This window comes from Pseudophryne corroboree, chromosome 9 (assembly GCF_028390025.1).
Source record: "Pseudophryne corroboree isolate aPseCor3 chromosome 9, aPseCor3.hap2, whole genome shotgun sequence".
Lineage (NCBI taxonomy): Eukaryota > Metazoa > Chordata > Amphibia > Anura > Myobatrachidae > Pseudophryne > Pseudophryne corroboree.
Window position 1 is genome coordinate 448,762,540 of NC_086452.1, and position 25,997 is coordinate 448,788,536.

General features: G+C 46.5%; 1 protein-coding gene across 1 annotated transcript in view; it reads right to left on the bottom strand.

Annotated features, from left to right (window-relative positions):
* Positions 1-25,997, bottom strand: part of EEFSEC (eukaryotic elongation factor, selenocysteine-tRNA specific) — a 222,087-nt gene that overhangs the window by 116,421 nt on the left and 79,669 nt on the right. The window contains exons 3-4 of the mRNA XM_063941172.1: positions 23,940-24,036; positions 14,171-14,335 (exon numbers count right to left, since the gene is read on the bottom strand). Coding sequence (XP_063797242.1) covers positions 14,171-14,335; positions 23,940-24,036 — 262 coding nt within the window. The remainder of the gene's footprint in view (positions 1-14,170; positions 14,336-23,939; positions 24,037-25,997) is intronic.

Genomic DNA, 25,997 nt, shown 5'->3' on the forward strand with positions numbered 1-25,997 from the left:
CAGTTAGTAGACTATTGCAATAATCAATGCGGGAGATAATGAGATCGTGGATTAGAGTTTTAACAGTGTCTTTAAGGTATGGTCGTATTTTGGATATGTTTTTTAGATGCATGTAACATGATCTTGAGACAGATTGAATGTGGGGAACAAAGGACAGATCAGAGTCAAGGATGACACCTAGGCAGCGAGCTTGTGGGGTAGGGTAGATAGTCGAGTTTTCAACAGTGATAGAGATATCAGGTTGGTACCTACTATTGGCCGGTGGAAATATAATTAACTCTGTCTTTGAAATATTAAGTTTGAGGTGGCGAGATGTCATCCATGATGAGATAGCAGAAAGGCATTCAGTGACACGGTCCAGTACAGATAGGGACAAGTCAGGGGAGGATAGGTAGATTTGAATATCATCTGCGTACAGATGATACTGAAATCCAAAAGAGCTGATTAGTTTACCAAGAGATGAGGTATAGATAGAGAAAAGCAGAGGACCCAAAACTGAGCCTTGCGGTACTCCAACTGAAAGAGGTAGCGAAGAGGAGGTAGATTCAGAGAAGCGAACACTGAAGGAGCGATTAGATAGGTACGAGAGGAACCAAGAAAGGGCTGTGTCTTTAAGACCTAGGGATTGTAGTGTCTGTATGAGAAGAGAGTGGTCTACAGTGTCAAATGCAGCAGATAGATCTAGAAGAATAAGTAGTGAGTAGTGGCCTTTAGACTTCGTAGTGACCAAATCATTAACCACTTTAGTCAGTGCCGTCTCTGTGGAATGTTGGGAACGGAAGCCTGACTGAAGTGGGTCCAACAGAGTGTATGAGTTAAGAAAGTGTGTGAGTCGAGTGTAGGCAAGTCTCTCAAGTAGCTTAGAGAGACAAGGGAGCTGAGTGATAGGGCGGTAGTTTGAGAGAGCATTAGGGTCAGAAGTTTGTTTTTTTAAAATGGGAGTAATAACTGCATGCTTGAAGAGTGAAGGAAAAATACCAGTAGAGAGAGAGAGATTACAGATGTTAGTTAAGGTAGGGATGAGCACCAGAGACAGAGCTTTACTTATTTGTGAGGGTAAAGGATCAAGAGGAGAGGTAGTAGAGAAGCAGGATGAGAAGAGTGATGATACTTCATCTTCATTTGTGGGATCAAATGAAGAAAGAGTGCCAGAGGGTTCAGGTAAAGAACGGAGCAGGTCACTGGCTGCCGAAGAGCATACCATTTCATCTCGGATCTTAGCAATCTTCTCCTTGCTCTTCCACAGATTTAGCATGTACTGATAGCAAACCTGCGGCAAGGCATGCTGGGATATGTAGTTTCACTGCAGCCGGAGTGCCACACGCTGATCACCCCACGGGGGTGCGCCTCGACACAGGTTTTTAGCAAGTGGAAACGGCTCAACGCGGGTTGAGTGAGCCTGGAATCCTACCCATGTAGCTACCTGGGTTGAACATGGTAATGACCCGGGTAATTAATAAATAGGCTTTTACAGAGCTTAAGTGGAAACAGATCCGACACGGGAATAACCCGCGTCGAAGTGCAGTGGAAACGGCGTGGGCCGACATGTGTTGTAGCCGGGTTAAACATCCCGGATCGGACCCGGTACTCAGGTGGAAAGGGGGTATAATGGTCTGCATTTAAGATAACTTTATGGCAGTCCACCCACAAAATGGATGCTGGAATTTGGGGTGGAGCTATCAGGTAGGTCAGTGACCTCACACAGGCCAATGGTGACCGCTGACAACCCTGGATTTCCGCTGTGCCAGCTTATTAACATTTATTTCCATCATTTTCTGTTGTGCTTTACAAATTGGGTAAAATCCACATTTATTCTGATTATATAGAATGTGGCACAACATGCAGGTCTGCAATTTGGTATCCGGTCTTTAGGTCAACAGCACTTAGGCTGACACTCATTAGGTCGACCACTATTGGGCGACATGCATTAGGTAGACATGGTCATTAGTCGACTTGGTAAAGGTCGACGTGAGTTTTCCACTTTTTTTTCTTCATTTTTTTTATTTTTTACTTTTTCATACTTTACGATCCACGTGAACTACGATTGGGAATAGTAACCTTGCCCGAAATTAACTCGCCATGTGGGGGGACACAGTGCATTATTGGGGTTCCCTATCACTTTGCGAAGAAAACGACACCCATAAAATATATATATTTTTTAAATATGTCAACCTTTTTCGACGTTGACCTAATGACCGTGTCGACCTATTTCAGGCGTCGACCTAGTCACAGTCGACCAATAGTGGTCGACCTAGTTACTGTTGACCCAGCGATCCACACCCCTGCAATTTATCTGGAAACAATCACGTGGGCTGAACCAGTCTGGCCTTGTATGGCTGAGCAGAATAGGTATGAATGAGAGATAAAGAACCAACCAGTAAGCTTCTTACTGCCATGTTACAGGCTGTGATTGAAAAATGACAGGAGCTGATTGGCTGGTACTTTATCTTTCTCCAAGCTTTGATACATCTACCCCATTGGGTGAGACGTATCAAGCATTTGAGAGAGAAAAAGTGGAGAGAGATAAAGTACTGGCCAGTTCCTGTCATTTTTCAATCACAGCCAGTAACATGACAGTAAGGAGCTGATTTGTTGGTACGTTATCTCTCACTTTGATAAATCCTCCCCCTACAGTATGAGAGATATGTGCCAGCAGACCATTTAGTGACTAGAACCAAAATGGTCCGATTATCCTAAAATAAGAAGCTACGATGCTTATGCACAGTCACAGTCTCTACCTAATGTAGGTGAGGCAGCCATTTTGTGGGCTTCCCTATAATCACAATTATGCAATTAATGCCCCATTGACGACCCTGGCTGCTGGAGAGTTGTTCCCCAGTAAATACCCTTTAAAAATTGAAGCAATCCAACTATCTGCGATGGCTCCAAGGTGCCAGCGTTCTGCCCGCATCACGGGCAACATTTGGCTGCCAACATCACACATTTACCCCTCACACCCTGTATAGATACGCAGGAGGACATGCGACGTTGGGATAAGGGAATGCTCGTTGATCAGCCCAGGTGCCCATCATGGAGAATTTAATCTCCCCCTGAGAAATCCCATTTGATAAAACAGGGTATATATTCCTTTTAGACCACAAATCGGAAAGACAAACAGCAAACGTAACCCATTATAACATCGGGAACAGGCTTCATCCTTCCAGCAACGGGGTAAATAGTTCAGTACGATGATGAGCCGCAAGAGGAAATACTTAATAACTACAGAAGGGACAAGGAAAGTGCAACATGAAAATCCGTGGAACACAGCCTTTGAAGTGGTGCTCGTTCTGCTCTGTACAATTTAATGGACCTTAAAATGTTACTAAAAACCGAGGCAGATTATTTTATTTACTTATGTTCTATGATTCTATGACAGTGCTGTAATTATGAGGGGGCGGGCGGCGTTGGATCAGCTGCTTTCATCTGGCTGTTTCAAGTCAGCGGCGGATGGTTATTGTCTGTTATGCAGGGGTATCGGTGCTTTATCTGATGTGGACAGAGTATTTCAGGAGCGCTGCACTCCGAGGAGAAGGGGGAAAAAAACTCACAGGAAGTACAAAAATAAAGTTTTGAAACGTCCCAGGAATGTCCAGCAATTTTATTAATAGTGCATCAGGCTTGTTTTTCGGTTTCATTGTTGGCCATAAAGTACACCAGGTGAGGAGCGTCCCTTGAACGCGCAGGGTGGCAGCGCTCGTCCAAATGTATGACAACACGGCAAATCATTGCTATATCATTTAGGAGGGGTGTGGTGGGTGTGAACACAAATCTGAATGGTGGCCATGGGTGGCAGAACCCGGAACCTGTGCACCAGATCTCAGAAATGTCCCTCCTGACATTCCATTGCCACCTCGTTACTGAGAGACGTCAATGGCAAAGTAATGGTGTGGCTTAGTATGGGGTGTGATTAAACCATTCACATCATCAAATGGGCAGGGCAATTATGCTATCAAGCCCCACCCATCTCAGTAGACCCTGACACTAGGTGGGAGGGGCCTGATGACAGTGTGTGTCACACCCCACTCTCTGGGAGAACTGCCTGAGCTCTTGGGAGTGCGGGAGGTCCACATCTAATTTGGGAGTAACCTCCAATATCCCAAGTGTAGGAGATGGGGGGCCAGATGCATCATCGCTTGGAAAGTGATAAACTGGTGAAAAAGTATCAGCCAATCAACTCCTAGCTGCCATTTTTCAAACACAGCCTGTGACATAGCAGCTAGGACCTGATTGGCTGGTACTTTTTCTTTCTCCATTTTAACACTGTCCAAGCAATGATGCATCTAGTTCGAAGACTGAATATAATAACAGGCTCTGGCCGTAACTAAATGCTCCTTATACCCCTTTCACTCCGAGCATTTAACCCGGAAATTGCCGGGTAAACCCAGGTCGTGTGTCGATGGGAAAGAGTCAACCTGAGCACCAGGTCCGCAACCCTGCTCATGATGACCAGGTTATTCTTGGGACCAATCCGGATACGCTGTGGCGTGAAAGGGGGACAAAAGTTATGTTTAAAAGCTGCTCATTGACGGATAGGAAGCGCTGTGTGATGACTGCGTGATGCCAATCCACATTTAATGACTCCAACTTGATAAGCAAGGCAGACAAAGAAAAGTGTGAAAAGACAACGATCCAGGAAAACCCCGAGTCCAATGTGGGGTGTGAAAGGTGTATGAACAGATGTAACACTGGTTGAAACGATCATTAACCCTGCTCGGAAGCGGGATTTTGGTGTGAAAGTGGTATTAGAGTGATTGTAGTGGATGTATAAGACATGATTTATAACCCTTTCTAATGGTATTTACTGCTATGCCACGGAGTCATCTATAGGTGCTTTATTTTATAATTTCATTGTTCTAAAGCGTATACAAGGGCACAGTTTACACCAACCAGGACAAGTCATCTGCTGATAGAAAACCACATTAATTGTAGGTTTACCCTGTTGATCTAAAATATTGCTTGTTGATGTCTCATTTACATCTTAACAGCTTGGGGCAATAAGGTGACAATGGGGGGGTGGGGGGGTCACTTTTATATTATATAACTTTCACATTTTGGTTTTTGTTGACATGGATTTATGCACCGATATTAGTCTGTTCTCACACACACTCATAAAGAGCAAACTGCGGAGTAGGGAACGTCTGTAAATATTATACACAGTCTTACCATCACTGAAACAATTTAGAATATCTCCTCATTGTTGAAGCTATCCCACATTTCACAATCAACTTCCTAACCCAACCCTACCAAGACGGTATACGTTCAAGATAACGGCAGTCGGGATTCCGGCAGTCGGAATACAGACGCCAGAATGCTGACACCCGTTGGAACACAGACGCCAAAATCCTGAAACAGTTCAATATCCCAACGCCAGAATCCTGACAACCAGAATACCAAAGATAAATATAGCCGGGAGGGTTAGGGTTTGGCTGCGGGGAAAGGGCGGGAGGTGGGTTTAGGTGCCATCCGGGAGGTTAGGGTTAGGCTGCTTTAGGTTTAGGCATTAAGGGGAAGGTTTGGGTTAGGCTGCGGAAGAGAGGGTTAGTGGGGGAGTCTTGACAGCCAGACTCCCAAAGGTAAGTATATCCAAGAGGGTTAGGGCTTGGCTTTGGGGAAGGGGGAGTGGGTTTAGGTGCCATCCGGAAGGTTAGGGTTAGGCTGCTTTAGGTTTAGGCATTAAGGGGGAGGTTAGGGTTAGGCTGCGATAAGAGAGGATTAGTGTGGGGGGGGGGGGTAGTGTCCACCGGTCACGCATACCGATCCCACCAAGACTGTTGCTTCTATCATAAAAGGTGCGAAGACCAAAGCGTCGTTTTGGGTGAATCAATAACCGTACCCATGTAAGCCTGGTCTTGAAGCCACAACACACAAACAACTCTTCCCCAGTTCCAAAATGACCACCATATTGCATCATTCCTGAAAATACCTTTGCTTTAATACTGTGCTAACGGAAATAAGACACCAGATTGGCCATTGGGCAGGACAGAAAATCCGTGCCGGATACGTGTCTGTATAACCGTGGCGTGCCGGCGTGGATATTGAAAAAAACCACAAGAGCCATTTGGAGTGATCCCGATGGCACAATGTAACTGGATGAAGCTTCTGGTCTAACCTCGAGCTCAGAACACAAAGGGGAGAGTGAGAAACAGCTGCCTCCTCCGTATCCTCTCCCATAGACGGACAATCAATCTTTCAAAATGCTCTTATCAATTGCGATTTCATCTGATTGTATCTGCCTTTCATGTCCGGAACAGACGCACAATGCCCCATTCTCCGCACAGTTTTATTTTAATTTCTGGAGAGTGCTGCCACAACCTCCCGCTTATTTGTGAATGGTAAGAGGGTATAATCGCTCGCATGAGTTCATCCCTCAAAACTAATCCCTAAACTCAGAGCAGACGGAGATGTGACGCTGGGAAGGGCATTCTTCTGCCTAATGGCTCCAATTATCAGGTCATCACTGCTTTTATCTCATCAGCAGAGTTTGTTCCCAAGATTCTAAAAACTTTATACTTGTTAAATTGTTCTTCAAAGACTGAAAATGTTCCAAGCGCCACCAGAGTCCCTCATTTCTCATCATTAACCCTTCTGGCACCAGTGGGGGCGAAACATTGGTCCTTGGTCCATGGCATTTTAAAATATGTAAATGACAGGGCTACACAGTGTACAAAATACCAACAGGTATCAGTTTTGTAATACTACATTTAAAGGGGTATTCAATTAGCATCAGGGCTAATTGCCGTGCTGGAGACATACAAGTAGCAGTGAATGTCCAAGCGTTAATCCAGATATTTTGACGCGGAAGGAAGCCAATTTAATTGAATCGACTTTTTCCGGCAATTAGTTGCAGGGTAAACATTGTGGCTAATTGAATACCCCTCACAGAGTAAACATAGGCTTACCATACTATCCCTTTAAACTGGGACACTCCTGGATTACACAGGTTCTGTGGCTGATTAATACCAGGTAAAACGGGTATGGTAAGCAAGTCGACAGTGTATAGGTTGACATGGTTTCTAGGTCGACACGTACTAGATCGACATGACAGAAGGTTGACATTACTTTTTTTCACTTTTTTGGTTGTCGTTTTCTCCGTACAGTGATCAGGAACCCCAATTAGTGCACCATGTTCCCTCTCATGGCTCGCTTTGCTCGCCATGCTTCGGGCAAGGTGCCTCGCTGAGCTCGGCACGGGTTATCGTTCCCAATTGTATTCCACATGGATCGAAAAGTATGAAAAAGTTCAAAAAAATGAAAGAAAAAAAAAGTGAAAAACTCATGCTGACCTTTTGTCATGTCGACCTAGAATATGTCTACCTAGAGTCCCGGTCGACATGGAAACCATGTCGACCTACTTACTGTCGAGCTATAGTGGTCGACCTAGAGCCCGGATACCGGTAAAAGCCAGTCACAGTAGCTGTGCAATACATGAGTGTCCCAGTTTAAAGGGACAGTGTGGTAATCCTATGTAAACAACAAACATGTAATATAATTTCTACCGTTCAGTAACAGAAAATTGACTTTTAGGTCAAGGAGAACGTGGATGAATTATTAGGTTACAACAAAGGTAGAAAGATTTTGCTTTCAGATCATGGGGTCAATTCAATTAGCAGCGTGCTGGTTTCTGTGAGCTTTTTCACTGTGAATTGCATTTCAAATTCAATTCCAGACTCGCACTGCATTTTCTTTGCAAATTTGCATTGCAAAGTGGGTGAAAAGGTCAGGAAATTCTGTATTTTAAGTTACAAATGCCGGGACACAGTACAGAACTTCTGGTACACCCCTCCCAGAATTACACCAGTGAAAACATGTCAGTTTTCAGATGCATTTCTCTAAAAGTAAAAAAATTAGTTACAATCATGAACACCAGGTATGTTACGGTATTGATGGGAGAGAGGCATGATGATGTGGGACATGTATGGTGAGGAGATGTATTGATGGATAGGGATGGCTATTGGTGGGTTATCCATCGATGGTACCATTGATGGATTACCTTGATGGTATGAAACCATCTACAAGGTAACCATCGATGGCCACCACTGCTTTGGTGTGCAATGAGCTGCAGACCAATCAGAGCCCAGGGGCGGGGCTTCATGGGTGTCAGGTAGTGGAGCTAGGCTCCGTGTCACAATACCTTGGAGGAAGAAAAAAAATATTAGTAGCTCCGTATCATCGATGGGGTGGAAACCATCTGGTTCTCCCCCATCGATGGTAAAGTAGTTACCATTGGTCACAGATAATCGATAATTTCAAATCATCGATGGCCGATGGCCATCCCTATTGATGGATAATAGGTTATTTAACTTGCAGATGAGAAGTAAGTGTGTTTTCAAACTTTTTAGGGTTAAGCGTTAGACTATGAATAAAATATGATACAGAAAGAGAGGATAAAGAAGGATTAGACAGATAAGAGAAAGAGATGATAGAGAAAAGAGAAGGATGATACACAAAAAAGGAGAAAGATAACCGAGAAAAAAGAAAAATAGATATTAAGAAAGACTAGAGATATTATAGACAAGAAAAAGAGGGATGGAGTATAGAGAGCGGCGATAGAGAAAGTATAGAGAGCGGCGATAGAGAAAGAGAGAGCTAGAGAAACATACGAGAGAACAGGGATGACCGAGAGAAAGACGATAAAGATGATCGATTATTGATGACCAGAAACGCAGTCCTACAACACTATACATTCTGTTTAATCCTGTATGCACTACAAAGAGAGACACATAATGCACTTCTATGGCTTCTTGAAGTCTCAGTTACACTGCTTATAGCTGTTTTGAGTTAAAGATTTACTCTGTATTTGGATCTATCTTGATTGCAATCACATAGTAGAATAATAAGCACACAGGAATGCCAGCATTTGGCAGCACGTGTGTGTGTGTACTGAACGGCCTTTGCAGGCTCATGCCTACAGCGAGCAATGTTCAAGGGGCACAGTCATTGCTTCAGAGTAAGTGCATGCCTTTTCTAGAGGCAGAGACTGAGCTTGTCAGCCATGTTTTTATACCACAGCCATGTTTTTATACCATCAGTCAGAGCTGTTTATTTTCTTAGCACTGGGACACTGCACAGAGTTACAGTGCTCCGTATGTTACATGCAGCTTAGTCCGGAGAGCAATTCTGTGTCGTGACCAAGGGAAACGTGAACAAACTGCCAGTTTATAGAAAGACATTGTTAAAAAGCACAGAAGGGTGTCAGAAATAGTGACGTATTGTGATGCACAAATCATGGACATATAAACTGCAGCAGATAAAAGCAAGGACGATGAGTGAGAATTATGAGCACTGCAAACAGGTAGGGCTATGGACAAAACTGGTCAAATACAACATGGTTGGGGCAGACCTGTAACTCAGTGGCCCACATAAACACTGTACTCCGTATGTCCTTCATTCTTCACATTTTTGGGACGTTGTGAACCATCTGCCTTATTCAGAGTTGTGACACGAAATCTCAGCCCCTGGGGTAAGAAATACTTTTACCCCCCTCGCCCTCAATTAAAATCAAATAAACCTTCTAAATATTTCTCTGCTCCCCATCCAGCTTAGAGCCCTGGGCTGCTCTCCCTGGCACATTTATAATTCCATTGTATTAGTAATATTATTTATTTATCACAATTTTAAACAAAATTAAAAACCGACGAATGCTATAAACAGTGTCTACGCCTTGAACAAAATCTGAAACCTCTTAAAGGTTATTATGGAATAGCTGTCATTTTGAATGGTCTGAGTTGTCAATTTACCTTTCTGCACAGCACTGTATCCTGACACGGAGGCAATGTATCCTGGTGCACTGGATTGGAGCAGACTGGTCGTTAGAACGGGAGGCAATCAGGAGACCGCCTGTCGGGAACCCGGCGGTCACAATAACCACGCTGCAATCCCGGCGAGCCAGACTATTCTACCTCTATGGGTGTCCACGACACCCATAGAGGAAGAATATAACCTGCGCCGAGCGCAGCGAGTCACCATGCCCGCAGTGAGGCGAGCGCAGCGTGCCCGCAAGGGGCTTTCTAGCGCTCTCCCCGGTGCCGGCATACCGTTGGCCGGGATCCCGCTGTCGGGATCATGACAGCCGGAATCTCGGCCGCCGGTGACAGGCAGAGGCAGTCGCTGGGCGGGAGGGCGGCGTTTGGATGCCGTTTTGGGGTCACGGTCCGGGCAACACAGGCATGCACGGATCGTGCGGGGGGCAGGCCGCGGTGGCTGTGTGACTAGGGTCAGACATGCGGGGCGGACTATCCGTGTGCTGGGTGTCCCCCCGCATGTCTGTGTAGCTAATCGTAGACTACGATCTGGTCTGAAATTGTCCCTTTAAAAAAAATGTCTGAGGGCCTATCACTTATAAGACATGGTTTTGCCTTGTAAGTGATTGGCCCTTTAAAAAAAACGTCCGAGATCGTCCAGCATCCCACACTTTCGGCGACCTCGGAAGCCATTACGTCCCGTCGTGGGTGTTCACAGACAGGGAGGTAAGAGGGCCCTGCACACAGGACTACCACCTATAGATTACAGGAGTTTAATATATAAGGGTAGGTGCCACATATTGCATATTGGTCCAGACTTGCAAGGGTAAAACATGCTTAGTGGGTCTATATGATCCAGTCGCACAGCAAAGTTGGTAGGAGTCAGAGTGTAGAGAGAGAACACCTGTAAGTTTTGTGTGAACTGTGCGGAGGGGAGGTAACTGATCAGAATAGCTTATGGACGTTACATGGGTGCCGTCTCCTTTTTTTTAACTTGGAAAAACTACAGATTATATTAGGAAATGAGTAGAAACATCAAGCAATTATTGAAGTGATGCCTAAGGAGCAATGTTACCCTGGGAAGGTGTCTAGGTGGCCTGGATTTGGTTGGGAACAGCTGCGCTAATACAGCCGTCCTCTGAGCTGGGAAAGTACATTGACCCTATTTAGAACTTGAAATGGTAAAAGTACATTACTGCATAAAAGTAATACTGCTGCCACCTACATTACAGATTATCATTATTCATGGATACGCAGCACTGTCAGGAGCACAGTACAGGAAAAATAGCAAATATACACAGTCAATACCATGTAAACGGGTAAAATAAACAGTAAAAGGGCAACAATTAGAAAGTGAGATAAAAAGACAACGTGACTGTTATTAATAGTAGCGCTCAATGGGCCCGGTTCAGATGTGGTTGGAGGTGGTATCACTTCCTTGGAAGCAGCAGTGATAGCGCTGTATGGTGACGCAGTAGGAGGAGTCTATTACAAGCAGACGCCCCCTGCTGCAGTAGCGATCCAACCTGCTTCCTGGGACGCAGCATTGGATTTCTCAATGACCATCGGGTGGCTTGCGGAACCCATGGTGCCATGGAAGCCACTCGTCACAGATGCCAGAAAAACTCTGTGCAACAACGGCGATCTGTAGCCTCTTCCCTTCCCCTAAAGGGCGTCAACACGCCTCCATTTTCACAAACTCCTCCCCCACCCTGCCCACCAGACCGTCAATCACTTACATTCTGCTGCTTTCCTAGCAGCCGTTGACGCACGCGAGGACCAAGAGGGTGGAGGGCCCTGTATGTGAGAGCTTACAGCCTAGGTTTATCAACCTGTACAATCAGGCAATGACTGTATGCAGACATCAATACGCCCAAATCCAACAGAGGCTGGTCTAGAATGGGTACACTTACAGATACTTGGTGAACATCTAAAATTCAACACTATTTTTCTTGCGACCCAGTTGGTACTCTCTCCTTTTGGTTGTTCAACTGAAAGCTGAGCTATCTCCGTGTATTTTGCACCATCCACCCGTCCTTCAATTATAGGAAGATGACCAGTCCCCGCTTAGGGAAAGCAACTCAACAACATGATGCTGCCACCCCCGTACTGCTCTATTGTGATGGGAGTTTGCCGAGGGTTGGCCAGTGCTAGGTATCACCAATAAAAGCTGACCAGGGTAGAGACCAATCCAAAGCCAGTTGTTAGGACAATATCATTCATCTGTATAAACTTGGAACTTCCACAGCACACGGGGGTTGAATACTGATGCAAGTACCATTATTTAGCTTGCACTTATTTTAATTTCAAAATAGAATACTAAAATACTTTCAGAGATTACTAGCTTGCAATAAAAATACTGTTTGGAACGGTCTGTGTGTCACATGTTGACTTTTTAGTGGGTTAAATACTTTTGCAAGCCACCGTATATTGGGACTATTTATTTATAGAGAAGACGGTGCTTGGCTAGTAAAAATGTGGGAATTGTCTGTCTATATGGGCGGGCGGGCGAGCTATCTATCGACCAACATTATTAAACACTGTAGGTGGTAGAGTGGGGGAGAGAAAACTGCAATGACCTTTCCTTGCACAGGTTCAGCCGGTCACCGATGTCAGAATATATTAGTGAATGCTGAGAAAGGCAGAGCCACTTTCCATGGCAGAAGTGCTGGTTTGTTTTCCTTTTAAAACGGTTTCTTTTTTTAAACGTTGCGTCCCAATGCCCAGTGGGCGCCTCCTGTCAGTCACAGCCCGGAGTGTTTGGTAAATACTGGGGTCAACAGAAGTCACAGTCCTACGCGGTGAAGTCTGTCTCCTCCCGAACTATGGAGAGCTCTGGATTCCTACAGAGCTTCAATATCTAGCCAAGGACGCAGAAATCATCCCTAGATAGACAGCTCACACGACTAGATTGGGTCATTGGCCTAAAACCGTAATACTTAAAGCGGCATTTAAAACCGTAAATATTTACTCTTTATTTGTCTATGATAATGATCGTAAAGCGTATTGTGGGAAGCTGAAAAGAGTTTGCTCGTCATGGCAACTAAAGTGCTGCACATTACATATAAATATATAAAACCTCTATTTCCCAAAACGTATGTTATTAATGAATATAGGGGTCTATTTACTAAGCCATGGGCGGAGATAGAGTACCAGCCAATCAGCTCCTAACTGCCATTTCACAGACTGTGGGGCAGATGTATTAACCTGGAGAAGGTATAAGGAAGTGATAAACCAGTGATATGTGCAAGGTGATAAGGCACCAGCCAATCAGCTTCTAACTGTTAATTTACATATGGGAGCTGATTGGCTGGTGCCTTTATCACCTTGTACATATCACTGGTTTATCACTTCCTTATGCCTTCTCCAGGTTAATACATCTGCCCCTGTGTTTGAAAAATGACAGTTAAAAGCCGATTGGCTGATACTTTATCTCCGTCCACTTTATCTCCATCCAAGGCTTAGTAAATAGACCCCATAGTCCACCTGTCTTGATCATTATGGGGTATATTCAATTAGGGTCGAAAACTGCAGTCTGTCGAAAAGACGTCAGTTTTTGACTTTTTAAGGTCGAATAGTGATTCGACCTATTCAATCCCAGCTGTTTTTTTTCGGCAAGTCTGGGAATTCGACTTGTCGAATAGTACGTGAATCGGCGGTATAGCTGCCGATTCACGTACTTTTGAGTGATATGGGGCCAAATTCGACAGGAGCCGCAGGAAGACGGGGGATAACCGTTGGGCATATAGGGGAGATCAGCGCTACAGCATAGCGCTGCAGCAGGATGTCACACAGCCGCGCCGCTCACGGCAGCGTCCACCCGGCTCCAGCTAGTGAGGTCACGCTTGCTGGAGCCGGGTGGACACTGCCGTGAGGTCGGGCGGCTGTGTGATATCCTCCTGCAGCGCTGCTCTCCTCCATCTCCCCGCTGGTCTCCCTGCCCCTCCTCTCCTCCTCTGGGTCCCTCATCTCAATTCGACTTGAAAAAGTAGAATTGAGACGAGATTGAATAGGGGTTGTCGGATCCATTCCGACAAATGCATGTCGGAATGGATCCGACGCTAATTGAATATACCCCTAAGTCACATTAAAAGTGCTGTACCACCTAGCATACTGTTTTAGTAGCAGTCCCTTTCCCCCATAGGTGGAACCACAGTGCCTGCAGCCGTACTCCACGGCTATTAAACAAGTAAGAAACTTTGCAGTAACCCTTTATCCATACTCTGCCTACAGCACAGTTTTCATTGTTACAACGATACGGCGGAACATGATATTGCAATATTATAACGGCAATCATAAGACACTGTTATTTATAAAACAGTTACTAGATATCCTGGAAAAGTATTTCCAGTGACCATATACCCTCTAATCTGCATAAACAGGGCCTCTACTTGTACAACACTGCCCACTAGTGGTGGAAGAACTCTCACCTTTAGTGTTGGGATCTCCACATTATCATTTAGGCTGACGGAGCCGGAGAGGACGGTGCCTGTCATTACGGTGCCCTGACCCTTGATGGAGAAACAGTGGTCAACAGCCATGAGGAAAGGCCCGGAGGGATCTCTACGGGGAAGGTAGGCCTGGGACTTGAGGAGCTGGAAATGGAAAGGGAAGAAAACAAGGTTTAGTGGAAAAGATAAAAAGGAGGCTGTAGCAACACAGTGACACACACAAGTTTAGGGTATCATCATTGTTATTATGTACAACATACAAAGTACTGCTTATCCCATAAGTGCTGAAGAAAACATTCGTGCAAATTATGACAAAGCCAGTATGCGCTTGTCTCTATATAATGGTTCATCTCACAATAATAGCTGCCTCAACTCTGGAGGCCATTGACATCTGACCTCTCTCATTACACAGGCATTTTCACCCACAGACCTGCCACTCCCTATATGCTTTTTATTTTATTTATTTTTTAGCACACCAGTCTCTCTAAAGCGCTGTGTGTGAAAATCCCAGGAGATCAGAAGATTCTGAGACGGTCAACCCAGCCCATCTGGCACCAACCATCATTCCAGGGTCAAAGTCACTTAGATCCCATTTCTTCACCATTCTGGTGTTTGGGCTGAACAACAACAACTGAACCTCTTGACCATATGTACATCCTGCTATGCAGTATTGCCAGATGATTGGCTGGTTAGATATTTGCACTAACGAGCAACTGTACCTAGTAAAGTTGCCACAGAGATTCTATATATATTATTATTATCCTTAATTTATATGGTGCCACTAGGGATCCGCAGCGCACAATTACAGAGTAGATAAACAAATAAGCAAAACAAGTAACAGTGACAATATAAGACAAGTACAGGGTAAATAAACATAGCTGTGTCAGCAGACGACACTGACCTAAGTATCAGGGTGGCAGAAACCGAGGGAAATGGTGCCGTTGAAGTATGGAGTAGAAGATGGTTAAGTAAGAGAAAAAAAAGCATGAGTGAAGAGGGCCCTGCTTGTGAGAGCTTACATCCTAAAGATATATATTTATTAATAAATAGCTAATCGATGTATGTCATCCTATACAACCATTACATAAAGAAACAGCGTGTATAGCTTTAACCCAACCTTATTATAAAACACTCGGCAGTCTATAAATTGCGGGGTGGTTTCGGATGAAAGATTTCAATATCAAAGCTGAAGAACTGCGGAAGGAGTAAGTGTTACTGAAGTCAGCGTATTGGGGGTCATTCCGAGTTGATCGCTAGCTGCCGTTGTTCGCAGCGCAGTGATCAGGCTAAAAAAAAAATAAGATTTTACTTACCGATAAATCTATTTCTCGTAGTCCGTAGTGGATGCTGGGACTCCGTCAGGACCATGGGGATTAGCGGCTCCGCAGGAGACAGGGCACAAAAATAAAAGCTTTAGGACTAGGTGGTGTGCACTGGCTCCTCCCCCTATGACCCTCCTCCAAGCCTCAGTTAGGATACTGTGCCCGGACGAGCGTACACAATAAGGAAGGATTTTGAATCCCGGGTAAGACTCATACCAGCCACACCAATCACACCGTACAACCTGTGATCTGAACCCAGTTAACAGTATGACAAACGTAGGAGCCTCTGAACAGACGGCTCACAACAATAACAACCCGATTTTTTTGTAACAATAACTATGTACAAGTATTGCAGACAATCCGCACTTGGGATGGGCACCCAGCATCCACTACGGACTACGAGAAATAGATTTATTGGTAAGTAAAATCTTATTTTCTCTGACGTCCTAGTGGATGCTGGGACTCCGTCAGGACCATGGGGATTATATCAAAGCTCCCAAACGGGCGGGAGAGTGCGGATGACTCTGCAGCACCGAATGAGAGAACTCCAGGTCCTCTTTAGCCAGGGTATCAAATTTGTAGAATTTTACAAACGTGTTCTCCCCCGACCACGTAGCTGCTCGGCAGAGTTGTAATGCCGAGACCCCTCGGGCAGCCGCCCAAGATGAGCCCACCTTCCTTGTGGAATGGGCCTTGATAGATTTAGGCTGTGGCAGGCCTGCCATAGAATGTGCAAGTTGAATTGTGCTACAAATCCAACGAGCAATCGTCTGCTTAGAAGCAGGAGCACCCAGCTTGTTGGGTGCATACAGTATAAACAGCGAGTCAGATTTTCTGACTCCAGCCGTCCTTGAAATATATATTTTCAATGCCCTGACAACGTCCAGCAACTTGGAATCCTCCAAATCGCTAGTAGCCGCAGGCACCACAATAGGCTGGTTCAGGTGAAACGCTGAAACCACCTTAGGCAGAAACTGAGGACGCGTCCGCAGTTCTGCCCTGTCCGAATGGAAAATCAGATATGGGCTTTTATACGATAAAGCCGCCAATTCTGACACTCTCCTGGCTGAAGCCAGGGCCAGTAGCATGGTTACTTTCCATGTAAGATATTTCAAATCCACCGATTTGAGTGGCTCAAACCAATGGGATTTGAGAAAATCCAAAACTACATTAAGATCCCACGGAGCCACTGGGGGCACAACCGGGGGCTGTATATGTAGTACTCCTTTTACAAAAGTCTGGACTTCAGGAACTGAAGCCAATTCTTTCTGGAAGAAAATCGACAGGGCCGAAATTTGAACCTTAATGGACCCTAATTTGAGGCCCATAGACAATCCTGTTTGCAGGAAATGTAGGAATCGACCCAGTTGAAATTCCTCCGTCGGGGCCTTCCTGGCCTCACACCACGCAACATATTTTCTCCAAATGCGGTGATAATGTTGTGCAGTCACCTCCTTCCTGGCTTTTACCAGGGTAGGGATGACCTCTTCCGGAATGCCTTTTTCCCTTAGAATTCGGCGTTCAACCGCCATGCCATCAAACGCAGCCGCGGTAAGTCTTGGAATAGACACGGTCCCTGCTGAAGCAAGTCCCGTCTTAGAGGTAGAGCCCACGGATCTTCCGTGAGCATCTCCTGAAGTTCCGGGTACCAAGTTCTTCTTGGCCAATCCGGAGCCACGAGTATCGTTCTTACTCCCCTTTGCCGTATAATTCTCAGTACTTTTGGTATGAGAGGCAGAGGAGGAAACACATACACCGACTGGAACACCCACGGTGTTACCAGAGCGTCCACAGCTATTGCCTGAGGGTCTCTTGACCTGGCGCAATACCTGTCCAGTTTTTTGTTGAGGCGGGACGCCATCATATCCACCTTTGGTTTTTCCCAACGGTTCACAATCATGTGGAAGACTTCTGGATGAAGTCCCCACTCTCCCGGGTGTAGATCGTGTCTGCTGAGGAAGTCCGCTTCCCAGTTGTCCACTCCCGGAATGAACACTGCTGACAGTGCTATCACATGATCTTCTGCCCAGCGAAGAATCCTTGCAGCTTCTGCCATTGCCCTCCTGCTTCTTGTGCCGCCCTGTCTGTTTACGTGGGCGACTGCCGTGATGTTGTCCGACTGGATCAACACCGGCTGACCCTGAAGCAGGGGTTTTGCCAGGCTTAGAGCATTGTAAATCGCTCTTAGCTCCAGTATATTTATGTGAAGAGACATCTCCAGGCTTGACCACACTCCCTGGAAGTTTCTTCCCTGTGTGACCGCTCCCCAGCCTCTCAGACTGGCATCCGTGGTCACCAGGACCCAGTCCTGTATGCCGAATCTGCGGCCCTCTAACAGATGAGCACTCTGCAACCACCACAGAAGAGACACCCTTGTCCGTGGAGACAAAGTTATCCTCTGATGCATCTGCAGATGCGATCCGGACCATTTGTCCAGCAGATCCCACTGAAAAGTTCGTGCGTGGAATCTGCCGAATGGAATCGCTTCGTAAGAAGCCACCATTTTTCCCAGGACTCTTGTGCATTGATGCACAGACACTTTTCCTGGTTTTAGGAGGTTCCTGACAAGTTCGGATAACTCCCTGGCTTTCTCCTCCGGAAGAAACACCTTTTTCTGAACCGTGTCCAGAATCATTCCCAGGAACAGCAGACGTGTCGTCGGGGTCAATTGAGATTTTGGAAAATTCAGAATCCACCCGTGCTGTTGCAGCACTACTTGGGTTAGTGCTACTACGTCCTCCAGCTGTTCTCTGGACCTTGCCCTTATCAGGAGATCGTCCAAGTAAGGGATAATTAATACGCCTTTTCTTCGCAGAAGAAACATCATTTCGGCCATTACCTTGGTAAAGACCCGAGGTGCCGTGGACAATCCAAACGGCAGCGTCTGAAACTGATAATGACAGTTTTGCACCACGAACCTGAGGTACCCTTGATGTGAAGGGCAAATTGTGACATGCAGGTAAGCATCCTTGATGTCCAGGGACACCATAAAGTCCCCTTCTTCCAGATTCGCTATCACTGCTCTGAGTGACTCCATCTTGAACTTAAATTTTTGTATGTACAGGTTCAAAGATTTCAGATTTAGAATAGGTCTTACCGAGCCGTCCGGCTTCGGTACCACAAATAGTGTGGAATAATACCCCTTTCCCTGTTGTAGGAGGGGTACCTTGACTATCACCTGCTGAGAATACAGCTTGTGAATGGCTTCCAATACCGTCGCCCTGTCTGAGGGAGACGTTGGCAGAGCAGACTTTAGGAACCGGCGAGGGGGAGACTTCTCGAATTCCAACCTGTAACCCTGAGATACTACCTGCAGGATCCAGGGGTCCACCTGTGAGTGAGCCCACTGTGCGCTGAAATTCTTGAGTCGACCCCCCACCGCCCCTGAGTCCGCTTGTAAAGCCCCAACGTCATGCTGAGGGCTTTGCAGAAGCCGGGGAGGGCTTCTGCTCCTGGGAGGGAGCTGCTTGGTGCACTCTCTTACCCTTTCCTTTGCCTCGGGGCAGATATGACTGCCCTTTTGCCCGCTTGTTCTTATAGGAACGAAAGGACTGCGGCTGAAAAGACGGTGTCTTTTTCTGTTGGGAGGGGACCTGAGGTAAAAAGGTGGATTTCCCGGCTGTTGCCGTGGCCACCAAATCCGATAGACCGACCCCAAATAATTCCTCCCCTTTATACGGCAATACTTCCATATGCCGTTTGGAATCCGCATCACCTGACCACTGTCGCATCCATAAACTTCTTCTGGCAGATATGGACATCGCACTTACTCTCGATGCCAGAGTGCAAATATCCCTCTGAGCATCTCGCATATAAAGAAAAGCATCCTTTAATTGCTCTATAGTCAATAAAATACTGTCCCTATCCAGGGTATCAATATTTTCAGTCAGGGAATCCGACCAAACCACCCCAGCACTGCACATCCATGCTGAGGCGATGGCTGGTCGCAGTATAACACCATTATGAGTGTATATACTTTTCAGGGTAGTTTCCAGCCTCCTATCAGCTGGATCCTTGAGGGCGGCCGTTTCAGGAGACGGTAACGCCACTTGTTTTGATAAGCGTGTGAGTGCCTTATCCACCCTAGGGGGTGTTTCCCAGCGCGCCCTAACCTCTGGCGGGAAAGGATATAATGCCAATAACTTCTTTGAAATTAGCAGTTTTCTATCGGGGTTAACCCACGCTTCATCACACACTTCATTCAATTCCTCTGATTCAGGAAAAACTACAGGTAGTTTTTTCAGACCCCACATAATACCCCTTTTTGTGGTACTTGCAGTATCAGAGATATGCAAAGCCTCCTTCATTGCCGTGATCATATAACGTGTGGCCCTACTGGAAAATACGTTTGTTTCTTCACCGTCGACACTAGATTCGGTGTCCGTGTCTGGGTCTGTGTCGACCGACTGAGGTAAAGGGCGTTTTACAGCCCCTGACGGTGTCTGAGACGCCTGGACAGGTACTAACTGGTTTGCCGGCCGTCTCATGTCGTCAACTGATTTTTGTAACGTGCTGACATTATCACGTAATTCCATAAACAAAGCCATCCATTCCGGTGTCGACTCCCTAGGGGGTGACATCACCATTACCGGCAATTGCTCCGCCTCCACACCAACATCGTCCTCATACATGTCGACACACACGTACCGACACACAGCAGACACACAGGGAATGCTCTTATCGAAGACAGGACCCCACTAGCCCTTTGGGGAGACAGAGGGAGAGTTTGCCAGCACACACCCAAGCGCTATAAATATATAGGAACAACCCTACAGAAGTGTTGTTTCCTTTATAGCAGCTTAATATATCAATATCGCCAAAAAAGTGCCCCCCCTCTCTGTTTTTTTACCCTGTTTCTGTAGTGCAGTGCAGGGGAGAGTCCTGGGAGCCTTCCTCGCAGCGGAGCTGTGCAGGAAAATGGCGCTGTGTGCTGAGGAGATAGGCCCCGCCCCCTATTTCGGCGGGCTCTTCTCCCGGTGTTTGTGAGACCTGGCAGGGGTTAAATACATCCATATAGCCCCAGGGGCTATATGTGATGTATTTTTAGCCAGAACAAGGTATTATCATTGCTGCCCAGGGCGCCCCCCCCCAGCGCCCTGCACCCTCAGTGACCGCTGGTGTGAAGTGTGCTGACAACAATGGCGCACAGCTGCAGTGCTGTGCGCTACCTCATGAAGACTGAAAAGTCTTCTGCCGCCGGTTTCTGGACCTCTTCACTTTTCGGCATCTGCAAGGGGGTCGGCGGCGCGGCTCCGGGACCGGACTCCATGGCTGGGCCTGTGTTCGATCCCTCTGGAGCTAATGGTGTCCAGTAGCCTAAGAAGCCAATCCATCCTGCACGCAGGTGAGTTCACTTCTTCTCCCCTAAGTCCCTCGTTGCAGTGAGCCTGTTGCCAGCAGGACTCACTGAAAATAAAAAACCTAAAAACTTTTTCTAAGCAGCTCTTTAGGAGAGCCACCTAGATTGCACCCTGCTCGGACGGGCACAAAAACCTAACTGAGGCTTGGAGGAGGGTCATAGGGGGAGGAGCCAGTGCACACCACCTAGTCCTAAAGCTTTTATTTTTGTGCCCTGTCTCCTGCGGAGCCGCTAATCCCCATGGTCCTGACGGAGTCCCAGCATCCACTAGGACGTCAGAGAAATTGGCATTTCTGTGCATGCGTATGGGCCACAATGCGCACGCGCAACGTACAGGTACAAAGCCCTTTGTGGTTTTGCACAGGTTCTAGCGAAGTTTTCTTTCGCACTGACGGCCGCTAGAAAATTGACAGGAAGGGGGCGTTTCTGGGTGTCAACTGACCGTTTTCATGGAGTGTTTGCAAAAACGCAGGCGTGTCTGAAAAAACGCAGGCGTGCCTGGGCGGGTGTATGACGTCAAATCTGGACACGAATAGGCTGAAGTGATCGCAAGCGCTGAGTAGGTTCAGAGAAACCGCACAGACTGTTTTTGCAGAGCTCGGCTGCACGAGCATTCACACTTCTGCTAAGCTAAAGGGCGGCGGCATAGCGTTTGCACGGCTGCTAAAACTAGCCAGCGAGCGATCAACTCGGAATGAGGGCCATTGTTCTAAGCCATGCTTTCTCTAGAATACCCAGGGAGACACCGTCCAGGAATGTCAGAGAAAGATGCCTGCAGGGAGGCGTGAGGCTGCAATCAGGGTGTGAGGTCAGAGATCCCTAACAGAAATCAAAATGAAAGAGATAAATGTAACTAGACGTGTCTGAAGCCTGTATGAGGCAGGAATCCCAGAGCGTGGATGGACATGATCAGGTCCACGAAGCTTCTGACCACAAAGAGCTTGCAATCTTATCTCCCAAGGTGGCGGGGACAGAGGTTTCAATGCATAATTATGATACAACTGGGGTAAGACAAAGACCTCCAATTAGAGCCAGGTAACGGATCTCCCACCTTACTCTGGCAGATAAGAATCTTTAGAGGCAGAATTAGTGAAAGGAAATGTAATCAAACTTAAAAAGGACCATAAACCCATAACTAACGTCTCCAGGAACCATACAGGTAAAAATCACGTAGGTTCGTTTAAACCTGAAAGTCATTTGGGAACGAGCGACCATTCATAGATGTATGCTAGCCCGAAACACTACGGTTACCAAACACTGGGGCAGATGTATTAACCTGGAGGAGGCATAAGGAAGTGATAAACCAGTGATAAGTGTAAGGTGATAAAGGAACCAGCCAATCAGCTCTTAACTGTTAATTTACATATTGGAGCTGATTGGCTGGTGTCTTTCACCTTGCACTTATCACTGGTTCCTTATGCCTTCTCCAGGTTAATACATCTGTCCCAATGTGCCTGAAAACCAACATTAACCTGACGGTAACCAGTGGGATCATTATCAGACAGAAGACAGCTACATGTGTAATCTGATAGTTATCTGGGGTCGTCTTCTGCCAACCTTTAGATGTGAAACGTGAACGATGTTGACTGACAGAAAAGTCCATGATTTGGGGTCTGACAGACTAAAGGTGGGTACACACTGATAGATATATCTGCCGATCAATTGATCTGCAGATATATCTATGGACGGATCGGGCAGTGTGTTGAGCATACACATTGGCCGATCCATCGGGGACTGACGTCATGAACTGGGCGGGTGTGTACACATGCCCGCCCAGTTCAGCTGTCAATCACCGCCGGCTGCAGCAGCATGTGTACGGGTGGCCGGCTGGTCACCTGTATACACACAGCGATGCGCCAATATATCGGTAGATATATTGGCCATCGGCTGTGCTGCGGGGCCGACGCGATATGTCTGTGAACGACGGAGTTCACAGACATATCGCCCGTACACACTGGCCGACGGACATGCGATGTATCGGCCATTCAATAGAACGGCCGATATATCGGCCAGTGTGTGCCTACCTTAAGTATACCTTAGGAAATAAAAGAAAACACATAAATAAAATACTGTAACTATGTACACACACACACACACACACACACACACACACACACACACAGGTATATAGTGGCAATATCAGCATAGATGGCAGTAGTGAGCAATGGATTCTGTGTGGAGGAGGCAGTCAATGAACTGTCTGTCGGGATCCCAGCAGTCAGAATCCCAATGCCGGAATCCCGACACCAGCTGAAATACCGGCAGCCGGAGTACTAACCGCCGGCTGGTTACCCCTCTTGGGTGGTGGTCCACGCCACCACCGGTATGGGAATAGAAACCTGCCACCGGGCCTGGAGTATGGCGAGCACAGCAAAGCCCACGAGGGGACACGCTGCGTTCGCCGCTGGGATCCCGGCTGTTAGGCTCCCGACGTCTATCTCCTGATCGCCGGGACCTCGTACTGATCCCCTGTGTGGGGCCGGAGAATTCGCACACATACAGTATGGAAGAGATAAATCCGTGTGACCACACTTAATGACTGCCGAGTGAAACCAGTCCAGGTGGAACTGGGGGCAGACAAGTCTGTATCCAGGGCAGGTGGGGTTGTGGAAGCCAGTCAGCAAGCCCAGTGCTCAGGAAGCCTGTGGGGGCTAGGAGGTCACTTACCTGTGAGAGGGCTGACACTATGTGAGACTTTCTGATGCAGAACAGCTGCCCACTATAGAGAGGGGTGGATAAGTGAGCTAGTGCCCTGAGTGAGGGCTAGGTAAAGCTCCATTTGTTTAATTTACCTGAAAAGCTGAGACCCTGTGTAAAGCACCCACAACACTGCATCACTAAGCCCTCTACCGAGCTAGTGTCACAATATTATACATACTGTGTATATATATCAATCACGATGGTGATAACTGGTTCCTTCCACCATTGTCAAGTGATCCCCCACAGTCCCCTGCCCATCTGGAGGAAGCAGATCGGGAAGCAGGTCTAGCATTAAGTCCATATAACCCTCCCATTTTGTCGGCTATTTTCTCAGTACAAACATAACTATAACTGATCCAATACCAACCTCGATAAGTTCCGAGACCCCCTGGGCGGTGACAGACTCCGGGGCTTCTGGTCCCCCGGGCTTCGCAGCCACAGAGATAACCGGAGATCCGTGGAATCTAGAACGCAGAGAGAAGTGTTACAGACAGTACACAGCATCTTACACGTGTCTCCCATACTAGGAGGATGCTACAATGGTAATATAAGGATTATTTATATAAGGATCACTAATAACTACTCTCACAACTTGTCTGTACAAAGTGTCACACAGGAGGTCGGCAGTGTACAATGAAAGCGTAATTCCATATACACAACAATGTATTAGAGATGTGTCCTCATACATCCAGCCTCAACACGCCATGCTCCAAGAGCTGCCTGGTGTGAGTGAGCCGCCAGGTCCCGCGCAACTTTGATAACGGCGGGCACGTGGCTAGGACGCACGGGGAGACTGTGCTGATTAATGGGATATATGGCACTTGTATACTGTGTGTGACGGAGCAGAACAGAACAGCACTTCTTATACAGATTCAGAGACTCGGTCACACACAGGTATACAAGGGTCATATATCACATCACAGTCAGGATCAGTATGAAATATCTACAATCAAAATCCCGACAACAACCGACAGAGTGTAAAAACCCTGACAAGGTCAAAATACCAACATTTAAAATATCGATAAGGTCAAAATACCGACGTTTAAAATATCGACAAGGTCAAAAAGTCAACATGCATTTTTCATTGTTTTTTTGGTGTGTACGTTGACACAGGTTGACATGGACACCATATAAGTGTACCGCGTACCCTCGCATGCTTCGGGCACACTATTATATTCCCCCTCCAGGTCCACTGGGATGGCAAAGTATGAACAAGTCGGCTTCACTAAAAAAAAATCACGAAAAACTCATGTTGACTTTTTGACCTGTCGACATTTTACATTTTGTTATTTTGACCTTGTCGGGATTTTAACCGTCGGTCGATGGTTGTCGGGATTTTGATTGTAGGTAAATTGACCGCATCTCCGCCAGTCTCCTGGGGGATCCGGTCTGAAGATCGACAGTGTCTAGGTCGACCACTATATGTCGACAGTCACTAGGTCGACATGGATGGAAGGCCGACAGGGTTTCTATGTCGACATGTGTTAGGTCGACAGGTCTAAAGGTCGACATGAGTTTTTCACATTATTATTATTATTTTTTTTCCATACTTAACGATCCACGTGGACTACGATTGGAACGGTAAAGTGTGCCGAGCGAAGCGGTAGCGGAGCGAAGGCACCATGCCCGAAGCATGGCGAGCGAACGCGGTGCACTAATTTGGGATCCCGGTCACTCTACGAAGAAAACGACACCAAAAGAAAAAAAATTCCTCATGTCGACCTTTAGACCTGTCGACCTAGCACATGTCGACCTAGAAACCCTGTCGGCTTTCCATCCATGTCGACCTAGTGACTGTCGACCTATAGTGGTCGACCTAAACATTGTCGACCTAGACACTGTCGATAAAACGAACCACACCCATCTCCTGGTGTATCCTAGTCGCATTGTGTTGCGAATAAGATGGGAGTTTCTGGAAAAAAAAGACGCCCAATGATAGAAGATTCTCACGCAACCTGGCGTGCCAAGAGCGGCTGTGTGACGTGACTGCAGCCAAGATGTACGAGGACACAACTGTCCATGACCATTAAGTGCTTCTGCGTTAATTCGCTGTGAGGTGAACGGCTAAACACTCCTACAGGCGAGAAATGACAGCGGCTATATAAAGTATTGTGGTATAATGTTATGGTATAATGTATGCATGGTGTTCCAGATTTATAAGGAAAAAGCCCCTTTATCTGGAAATCCCCAAATTCCAATATACAGCAACAATACGTACATGACCAGAATATGGGAATATGCAGCTACAATATGTACATGGCTATAATATGGGAATATGCAGCTACAATATGTACATGGCTATAATATGGGAATATGCAGCCACAATATGTACATGGCTATAATATGGGAATATGCAGCCACAATATGTACACGACTATAATATGGGAATATGCAGCCACAATATGTATATGACTATAATATGGGA